We start from the raw sequence: 11511 nt of genomic DNA on the forward strand, positions 1-11511 counted from the left end.
ACTCTTGTGTTTACTGGTACTCTCGCGCTCTTTTTAGTTTGTTATTTTTTTATTTGAAAAAATATTAAATTATTTTTTTACATGTTTTTTAAGGTTTTGATGTATTAATATTAAAAATAAAAAAATATTATTTTAATATATTTTTAATTTAAAAATATTTTCAAAAAATACTTTCTATCAAAGTTTGAGAGGGCAAAAAAACCCAAAGTTTTAAAGACGCCACTCTCTATAAACCAAGAAGAACATGTAGGAGAAATAAAAAAAGATAATGAATTTTAATTTTGTTATGGGGAATTACTTTTGGTAATAAAATGAGATATTATTTTCACATACAAGAATGAGATCATTTAATGCATTAGATATATATAATAATAAAAAAAATGTCATGAAAACGGTTAAAAATGCTAGAAATATTATTTTCATGCCGCGCGGGTGACTTGCGGCACATCTAATGGGGTGTTTGGGATTTTTTTTTAAATTAATTTTTTTAATATCAAAACAGTGATTTACATTTCATGACAGAAAAGATGAGGTACCATTGTTCATTTCGAATGGATGGTTATGGCTGTTGCACACATGTGGATGCTGCTCTATACAAAAAAGTGGGTCCCTGGTTTTCTGGTTCCACTAAATCAACGATTCATTGGTCAAATATATCACCCATTGGCTAGATGCGATGGCCAAATTATACCGCCATCCACGAGCACTTTATCTTGTCTTTTTTTTTTTTTTTGAGCCACTAAGCCCTTTCTGTTCTTGATGCATACCAGGAAAATGTTGGCGGGTTGACGCCTCGTATAGGTGCCACGTATGCTTAAAGAAAGAAGATATTTATGGAGTACTAAGAATTTGATTTTTATTTTTTATTGGGTAATTGAATAGTTCACCATGGTAAATCTAATTATTTATTTTTTAATAAAAGATTTTAAAACAATATTATTTTAATAAAAAAAACTGAGTTTTTCTTTAACCTGACTTGGGCTAGAATGGAATTCATTTGTCGGGATGTGCAATCATGTAACTACGGATATTTAATTATCTAAAAAAAATCTACTTGGGAAAAAAATATCATGTCAAAGCTAGAAAAAGGGATCACTTTACAGAAGAATAACAAACAAAAACCATGTTGGATTAATTAATTGGGATTCTAATTAAACTAATATCTTTTTTTAAAATATAATCTCGTAATTTGGGAACAGATGTGTACTTGACAGTCCATCTGGTCTCATTCTTTGTTTATTTGGCTGTGATTTGTGACCCAGAGGAATACAAAGCCAGAAAGCACAGCTCGAGCATCATACAGCAGCAGGTCATGCATATTCAAGAGTCAAAATCTGTAAATTGAGTCAACTCGTGTGAAGAAGACAAAGGAGCATGGAGGTTTTTGGAAGGAAACGTATAGAGAGGGGAGCCCATTGCTAGCCTCAGTCGTGCATCCTTTCATAATTTTCAACGTAATTAATCTATTATTTCTGTCATTTTTCGATGGCCGAACGCTTGTTTTCTTCCATTAATGCAATGTGGCCCTCTCCACATCCTGAGAGAGACAGGTGACGGAACTAAGAAGACAATCTTTTTTTAATGACAATTTGGGCGTTAGAATATTATCAATAATTCAAGGGCTTAATTAATTTCCATGATTATAATATTAATTAACCCTATTCTATTCAATAAATATCTAGCAATGTTTGGCAGGCAAAGGGCAGACAAACAAGTTATTATACGTGCACTAATTTGGTTCAGGATCCGTAAAGGTTGGCAAATTGAATTGAAACATGTTTACAGTGAGGAATTGCATTCGAATATCATCACATCTAGCAGACGATCAGCCGTATATTCCCACCTTCTCCGTCCAAAATATTATGCACCTGTAAAATCATGCCACCTTGTTATTTGTGCGTCATTGCTTCGAAAATTGAGGGGGTGTAATATATTCGTATTTTATCCCATAAGAAAAATAATTTAAGAAGCCCAAAAAATAAATATGTTATAAAAAACTTGGAAATTATAAGAATTATGTAAAACACTAGTATCTTTGGTGTTTGTGATTTAAAAAAAAAGAGAGGAAATTATCATTTTAATTAAAGAAATGGATCCTGCAAAAAGAAACTATACTTTTGGCACCCTATTTTGTTTAAAAAACAAAGCAATTTTTTTAAATTAGCATTTATTTTAATTTCAAACAAAATGAATATTAACAAAATATATTATCTTTAAACCAAAATAATTAAAAATAGTTGTGCTTTAAAATACAAGAATATCACACTTCATGGTTGACTTTTTAATGAATGAGCTGGTGCTTGAAGGTGTTGTTTTTAGAAAATGATCATCGGTTTAAATTCGCATCTGCATCTAACACGTGCGATTTAACTAGTATGATAAAAACGATACCCCTCTAATTCTTCATGATTCCCTGGAAGAAAGAGAGAGAGAGAGAGAGAGAGAGCAAGTAAAGATGCTTACAACTTGCTAGCTAGCTTCAGAGAATTGCATGCTTGTGACATGTTACAATACGAGAAAAGAAAATTTGAAGTCAATATTGGGGAAGAAAAGGAAGAAGAGAAGTCTCTTTTAAGTCTGTTAAATATATTAGAAAATAATATAAATGATATCTTAGTATTTTATTTAATTATTTAAAATAATTATTCAATATAATATCAAAATTTTAATAATTAAATAATCATGAATTTAAATCTATTCTCTCTTTTAATTAAAATTAATTGATAATATAAGGTAACCGTAACATTGTATACATTATAATTAAATCCAAAAGATTTTCATTTAAAAGAGATAAAATATAAATTATATTTTAAGAGCTTATTTTAAGTTTTTTATTTCATTTTTTTTTTTGGAATTAACAGAAGAATTTATGGGAGCTGTGTTTTGTATTTCTCAGTGAAGATACGCAGATCGTTTGTAGTTTACTCTGTAAGATAAGAACAATAAAAACACTGCAACTATATAAGTTTCTTTAATTAATACAATAACTATATGATATCCACAAGTGGCAACAATAAGGAATAAAAAATGGATTTCCTGTCTAGAGTTGGCATGGACATCTCACATCTAGCAGGCTTATCCTCGAGATTCACGAGTCACATACTTGTCTCCATGATGCTGCGGGCAAAGTACACGTCAAGTGTTTGAGCACCAATATAATTATGCCAAGTGGTAAAGGAAAAAAAATAAATATCAAGGTTTTTTCTAAACATTATTGTATTAGGGTTTTTAGCTTTCTTTTTCTGTTGGTTAAGTTGTTAACATAAGTCCTCGAACTTCTAATTTGTCACTAAATTTGATCATTTTATGAGAATTTTACAATTTCTCATTCTACACTTGGGTAATCTTGTATTTGAATTGTATAAATATTTAAAGGATTAGGACGTCATTATAAGAAATTAAAAGGTTGGAGGGCTTATATTAAAACATAACTTTCGAGAAGGGCCGAAAGTTAACTCTCAAACAATTATCACAGTTCTTGTGCTCGAGAAATTATTGGGTAAACTTATTGACTACGTACTTCCTTATAGACCTTTGTCTTCCGTCTTGTCATGATAGATGTCCCTGATAATCTCTCTTGTCCACTCTTAACTTCTTAATAGAGGCCCAATTAAGCCAAGCCCATTTAGGCATTTGGGCTTTATCAATGTTAGAAAAACTAAAAGCCTGACATGTCGAGGGGCAAGCAAAACCATCTACTCTGCTCCAGGTTTTTTAAACTGTTTTTATTTTTTGAAACTTTATTAAAATAAATATTAAAAAAAAAACTAATTTAAAAAAAAAAACCATTTTTTTGCAAAAACACTTCTATTACCAAAACAAACGAGGCACAACCATGCTGGAGACAATATTGAGTGCAGAGAGAAGCTTTAAGCTTCGCCAATGACCATGTGTCCCCCAAGAGGGCAGGGAATAAAGGGAAAGAGACACTGGCATGCAAACATCATTTTGTTTCCTTGGATCCCCACCATGTTTTTGAGAAGAGGAGCTTCATTGTATTGACTTTTTTTTTTCCTTTTTCCATTGATAAATTTGTTTAATCCTAACATAAAAAAAGCCAGGCTCCTTTTTTCTTCCCTGTGCTCTAGAAGTGATACAGCATAATGCTAATTAAAAAACATGGAGATGACAGGAGCTGCTTTTGCTTCCTTTTCCACTGCTATATGAATTAACTCGATGACATCACCGTTCATGAGGTAAAGCCTGAATCTGATCGTGTAATAGCCTTTCAGAGTTGAAAGCATATTTCACTGCGACTGCTACACCATTGAGGTCTGTGCATGCCTTGAGCAATCTGCTTTACTTGCCTATCACAAACAAGACCCAAGATCTTCCCTGGATTTGAATTTACAGGCTCGATCTCTCGCTGTTGAATTTGCATGATCATTCATCATTGATGCGGGGCAAGATCATAGGATGAGAGACTGATTAAAGTGCTTAATCACATAAAGAGCGGTCAATGATTAGCCAATGGCTCCTCGACGGAGAAGTTTTCTAAGGTCATGATTTCAAAATGCATTGATATCCATGTCAATGTATGCAATCCTACTTTGAGATACGAATTTTGTCTTTGCTTTTTTGACTTCCTAGCCACCGAAAGGAATTTAAATAATTTAAAAAGATTAAATAATCTATTTACTACCAGAAAGGCTAGTACTTTTATAGATTAAATTGAATTTAGATAAAAAGAAGGAGGCTCCACGTGTAGAATTAATTCCATACCATCAGAGTTCCCATACGCTAAAGAATCCGTCAGTGTACGGTTGGATACACCGGATCAACATGATTATAGTCTCCATTTTTGAGAAATTCTCTCCTGGGATAGACGTAGCTAGCTAGCTTCCCTCCAAGAATTATTCAAGAATACATGGAAAACGATTTGAATTTTTGAGAAATTCTCTCCTGGGATCAACATGATTATAGTCTCCGTTCAGAACGTAATACCAATCTGGAGATAGGTTTAACAAGTATAAATTACTCCGTTTTTCATTTCCAAATCAACCCCAGTATTTAACCCTTTTTATTTAACAAAAACGAGTCAGTCTCCATTTCCCCAGCACAGGAAAACCAACAAAAGTACCTGCTTGGTAGAAAAGGTACAATATATACGTCTCTTACATTCAGTGATTGCTTGGGACATGCATGTGTATTTTCTCTTTTTCTTTTTTCCAAAAAAGGATTACTAATTACTTTTCCAATTTATCGTGGTCAATATATATTAATGTTAGTGTAGACGGCTGTTATGCACATTTTCACCCTCTTCTTTCCTAATCATTGAAAAAAGAAAAAAAAAGGAAAAAGAAAATTCATTCCACCCCTATATAAACCTTTCAGCTTCCTCATACAAACAGTTTAATGCTTTGACACTTACAAAGCACTTGAGCCCAAAAGCCGAAAACATTAACAATGGCTAAACGTTTCAGGCTCAAATTCTCTCGAGTGATCTCCTTTCAATCTTGCCGTTCCAAAGACCCTTCTACTCTCCCATCAAATCCTGTCCCTTCATTTCTTAGACTATCTCCAGTCAACCACAACTCCATCATCATCAACAACCTCCATCTCCCACCCTCACAACCACCTCCTTCCAAACCTCTCCATCACTCTTCCATCAGGCGACATGTGTCCTCGGCATTCACATCAATGGGCTGTGGGTTTAGATCAAAACCCTCCACACATTACCTCTCTGAAACCGACCACACCAAATCCTCTCCACCAACTGAAAATTTCCACTGGGAAGAGGAAGAAAAATATCACGTTGTGGCCAAGCTCTTTGACGACGATTCAACACCCCGCCGCAAGATTTACAACTCTTCAGCCTCTGAGGACTCCAAAAACCACGACGTTTTTCTCCCTCCATCTAAAATCGAGAAGAAAAAACGACGAGTCAAAAAGAAGAAAACGGCATCAAGAATCCGCATCAGCACTTCCTCAGCTGATAGCGGGATATTTTTTAGCGGCGACGAGCATGTCATAAACGACGAAGAAACAGAAACTCTAGTCTCTTCTTCGAGGAGCTTCTCCACTGATTCTTCCTCGGAATTCAATCCCCACTTAGAAACAATACGTGAATCTCCATTTTCACGTAAAAAGAGAGCTAAGAAGGCTAAAGGGCGTTGTGTTTTAAAGAATGGAGCGAAAGGAACAACGAGAAGAGGACGAAAGGAAAGAAATAGCCGCGATGGTTCTTTGTCGCCTGCAAGATTGTCGAGGTTTCAGTGGCTGATACCGTGCACGGTGGAGGGGAAGGTAAGAGAGAGCTTTGCGGTGGTGAAGAGATCAGAGGACCCATATGAGGATTTTAAGAGATCAATGATGGAAATGATACTAGAAAAGGAAATGTTTGAAGAGAAAGATTTAGAGCAGTTGTTGCATTGTTTCTTGTCTTTGAATTCAAGGGAGCATCATGGGGTTATTGTTCAAGCTTTTAGTGAGATTTGGGAGACTTTGTTTTGTAGAAGAAGATCTATTTCTTATAGGGTTTCAGCTGTTTAATTTCTTGTTTTTTTTTTGTTAGAGCTCTTTGAATGTGTAGCGGTAAATTAAGGGTAATAACAATAAAAATTAGTACTATAATCAGAAAGATTGCTCGTGTTAATCTACCGTGACACTGGATTATCCTCCTTTTTCTTAATAGTATGTACTAGCAATTTAACCGGCCGGACATGGAGGATATTTCAATGTGTATTTTTATATAAAAAAATTCAAAATTAAAATTAAAAAATCTAAGCAATATTAAGATATTTTATAACATATATAAAATAAGACATGTATTAATATTAAAAAAAAAACTAATATAGAACAATAAGATCATATAAAATTGAATTCTAAACAAATTAAATATGAAAGATGAAACTAAAAAAAATTTAATTACACAAAAAACGAAAAGAATATTTTGTTTCCAAAACCTAGTTCAAAGATTTTACAATTGAAGAGTAAATTTATTATTATTACAATAAATAGTGTTGTACGAGAAGATGCACAATAATTATTTTAGGAGATTTGGTTTTTATTAATGTTTATACAATTTTATATATATCCAATAATTTGATTGAATGAAGGTTTCGGTTATAGTGTAACATGACAGTTACTTTCATTGTGTAGATCATTAACCAAGGTTAATCGAGATTATCTCTGGTTGCAGATTACCTCCTCCTTTTCTAATGTCTTGGAGTCGATTTGTCTGCTAAATTTACTAATGAGGTTGATGGAAACCACCTCTATATATATCCATGCAGCGACATCGATCACGATAGTAACACACAGAGATAAGATAATATAGATACTAAATTTGGTTTGATTTGATTAGTTGACTTGACAAATTCTTTGAAATTTAAATTGAATTGGTTTTTAATTTAAATTAATTTTGATATTAATTTGAGTGACTGGATAGAGATATTCATTATTCAGATTCAAATCTATTCAGGTTAAAATTAATAATTTTTTTAAAAAAGAAACAACACATCTTTTATCCAATAACTACGTCAAATTATCATATCTCGTGAGGAAGCCTTTATCCATATATGAACATTCCGTGCTCCTAGCTATCATGCGATGGGGTTTCTAGCTATAGCCTGTGAATATTTCTCATGACTTCAATGGCTTTCATGTCAACTCAATTAAAATATGTCATGGCTAAAAAACCAAAACAAAGAAAAAACTTGCGCCATGGAGGATAAATCAATTCGGCAGGGAGAGCTGGTGCAGAATGCTGCTGTGATTTGCTCAACTATTGCTAGCTATCTAGCTAGCTAGCTAGCTTCACTATACTCGTTCAGTCCTTCACGGATGATCTCGATTTTCATGTTCTTACAGAATCACACTAATTGCTTGCTAGCTAGCTCCTAGCTAGGTGATTGCTACATACATACATACATACACTGTATCACTGTATCTCTGTATCCCAATAAGCAAAAAAATAATGCTGGATAGGGCTTTATGTACTGTTCATAGGTGATTGATACACACACACATATATATATCAATGCTGACCCATGAAACAAATATGAACTGTATCACTGTATCTCAATAAGCACTCATTAATGTGAACTCGTGATTATGAACATCTCGGGGACCAAAATTAGATTGACCAAAGGAATATCAAAAGACAAGAATGATGCTGGAATATGGAAGGAGGATAAAGTTTGCGCGGTTTATTATGATTGGGTTGCACATGGAATTCTTCCAAGTATGCATGGCCCATACGCTCCACTTGTTTGACAACTATCATCATGTTCATCGTTAGTGTGACTCCCATTTAATTCTAGCCACTTTTTGATCCATTTTGACTCCGTTTCATGAGACAATCCATTAGATATTTCTTGAGAAAAGGGCATTTATATACAATCTTATAGCACATTAAATAGTTCTCCACAAAAAAAGGTATACATTTTTCCATGTAGATCTTCGCACCAGTTATATTTGTAGTAGGCTTTGTTATAAGCATGCATAAATTCCAACCATGGCTACATCCTGTAGAATTAATCTGCATGACCCTGTAAATAACACAAGACGACATTGTGGTTGTGATCATCAGGAAGCTAGCTAGCTAGATTCATCTCATGGCATGCCTGAGGCCAATTTACTCGAGTCCTTGCGCACTGTGCCAATTACATCTATCACTCTCCTTTTCCCTGTGTCACTACATAACATAGCTAGGGCTTTTCGTGGCTGGCCTTGCGCAGGAGTAAATGTAAATGTCCCTGATAGGCTGATACTGTTACTGGCCAATGACAAATGCCATAGATATTGATTGAATAGGGCTTTATGTACTGTTGTATCGTGAATGGCACGGCAATTAAAGGGTCCCCAAAAGTTTATTAGTCTCGTACAAAGAGAGATGAATTTAACTGTAAGTGGTAATAATTCAGTGGCCTAGAAAACACACGGTATCAGAGATTCTTTACCCGTCTTAAGAAACTGACGAGGATGCGCACTTGTCTCTAGAAAACAACAGCTTTTTACAGTGTCCATGTCCATTAACCATGAGAGATTAGATCTTTCGAATCCAACATATCAGGATTCAGGATCCGTAGCATGCTTGCTTGTTGCCACTGTTTGATCATCACATTCATCTTAATGTTTTTGTCAGCCCCACTCCATGTTTTGGATAGTACTTTTGTGCGTATTAAAAGGACAACTGACATGTTTGTTTGTTTTTTTAATTATTTTTTAATTAAAAATATATTCAAATAATATTTTTTTAAAAAAATTATTTCTATACCAACATATAAAATAATATATAAATAATTTAAAACAATTTTTTTTATATAAAAAATCAGTTCAGCTGCAGCCCAAACAGTTCCAGTCCTTCAAATTTTAGTTTCCTTCATCTTTACAGCCTAATAATCACTTTCTAGTCTCGATCTAATCTTGTTCTGTTTTCATACATGGGCTTATAATTTATGGATGGGCTTCCATGAAAGTCCAAGATTTTTTTTATTTTTTTCTCAAATTAAAGTGCTCTAAATTTTCTTTCAAAAAATGAGGCATTTATAATCATATTTATTAAGTGAAGGCATTTTTCTGCCATGGAAGCTCAATTATCCATGTCATTTTATGATAATCATTTTCCAATTAAAATTATTTGTATTAAATATCCTGATACAATTAATATTGCTTTCTACCATTCTAAAGATAATATAAATCTACCGATTAACATTAATTGTATTAAATATTTTGATAAAACAGTTGATTATATGAAGAACTTAGGGAATTTAATTACTTTTTGATGAAAGATAGAGAAACTATGACTGAAAGGGAAAAAATATCAAGATTGAAAAAGAAGAGCATTTATTTGGTTGGAGTTTATTGCCTGGGTTGAGAATAAAAATAAAAAGAAGAAATGAGATTTTTTTTAAAAATAAATTGGATGATATATTATTAATTTCTAGTTATTGTGTATCAATTACGTCTAATTAATTAATGTGGTTGTAATGACATTTGTTTTTAAAAATAAATTTATTATTGTTTTTATTATTCTGCCACCACCATTATTTTAGGCATTTATTTTTTTAAAATATATTATTGGTATTACTCTATTACTTTACCATCACGACCACCAACTCCTCCTTTTCCATCATCACAATTATATCTCTATTATTTTTTTATTATTATTTTACTACCATCATTCTCCTTGGCATTAATTTATTTTAAAAATATATTATTAATATTAATCGATCACTTATAACTTTACCATAACCACCACATGCACTTTCTTCTTCACCAACACCACCTACCATTTCTTTTTTATCACCGTTATCACAATTATCTTTATTATTATTTTTTTTACTATAATGGTTCAAGAAATTTTTCTTTTAATAATTACTATTTTTTTATTTTAAAATTTAGACATTAAAAAACTTATATCTTATTTTAAATTACATGGATATTATTACGAAAAGGAAATGCCATGAATTTTTTTTACGTGCATGGAGCTTAAATTACATAAAATAAACTATTTTGGAAAAAAAATTAAAGAAGATTTATTTTTCTTAAATAAGGATCCTTTTAAAACTTATTTACCTAAATAAGGTAGTTTAAAACTTATTTATCAAAATAAGATACTGTTTGCCACATAAACCAGCAATTCACTAATTAATGTCACATGAAAATAAGGAAAATACAAAAAAAAAAATTAAAAACTTAAAAATACTTTCTCCTAAATAACTTTTTGCTTTCTCTAATTCTTATTTGTCTATAATTCCCTCAGATTTATACGAACTAAAACTTTATGAATTAATATGCCCTTTTTCATATTGCGAATGTGGTTTTTATTCGGGGACTTAATTTTCAACCACTGATCGACTTAGTTCTATCACATGTGGAACGGTAGCTAAGGTATTCAAATTGTTTTGTTTTTTTTTTTCAAAAGAAATTGCTCAAGGAAAATACATCCCAACGTACCATTTGGTGAAAAGCCTTTGTATAATATATCAGCACCTTCATGAGATGATAATCGGTAATAGTGGTGCTATTTTCTTAATGAAAAATAATTGTTTTTTACCTGCACAGTTTCGTGGTCGTGTTTATTTTTGTATTTTGAAAATATTTTAAATTAATATTTTTTGATATTTTAAAATTATTTTGATGAGTTAATGTTAAAAATTATTTTTAAAAAATAAAAATATATATTATTTTAATATATATTTTAAATAAAAAATATTTTTAAAAATAATTATAACGAATGTCTTAAAATCCGCTGACAAACATGGCCTCAGGCTGTCGGACCGGACGTTTCATCGTCCAATTCGATGTTAAATCAGTGCCTTAATTTGGATGTCTTCAAAGACATTCAATGTCGACCTAAACGGTAACCAAAGTCTTGCACTTTATGTCTGACTCTTGAATGGCAAAGCCATCGAAGTCTTTGGTTTTTAACATGATGGATTGGTCATGAAGTTGACTAAGGGGTGCCTTTTTTTTTCTTTCTTTTTTTCCCCTTTTGGTTTGAGTTTACCTTATTTCACAGATTTACAGTCGTGCTGTTTAATTCAATTAGTTGAAAGACGTGTG

The 11511-nt window shown here is 32.3% G+C and overlaps 1 protein-coding gene across 1 annotated transcript; it reads left to right on the forward strand.

The window, feature by feature from the left end:
• The first annotated feature begins 5253 nt into the window (after positions 1-5253).
• Positions 5254-6580, forward strand: LOC7478023 (transcription repressor OFP7). Its single transcript, XM_002310765.4, has one exon. It carries the CDS (start codon positions 5407-5409, stop codon positions 6490-6492), a length of 1086 nt encoding a protein of 361 aa, XP_002310801.1. The 5' UTR covers positions 5254-5406; the 3' UTR covers positions 6493-6580.
• Positions 6581-11511: the final 4931 nt, after the last annotated feature.

This window comes from Populus trichocarpa, chromosome 7, assembly GCF_000002775.5.
Source record: "Populus trichocarpa isolate Nisqually-1 chromosome 7, P.trichocarpa_v4.1, whole genome shotgun sequence".
NCBI classification, from domain to species: domain Eukaryota; kingdom Viridiplantae; phylum Streptophyta; class Magnoliopsida; order Malpighiales; family Salicaceae; genus Populus; species Populus trichocarpa.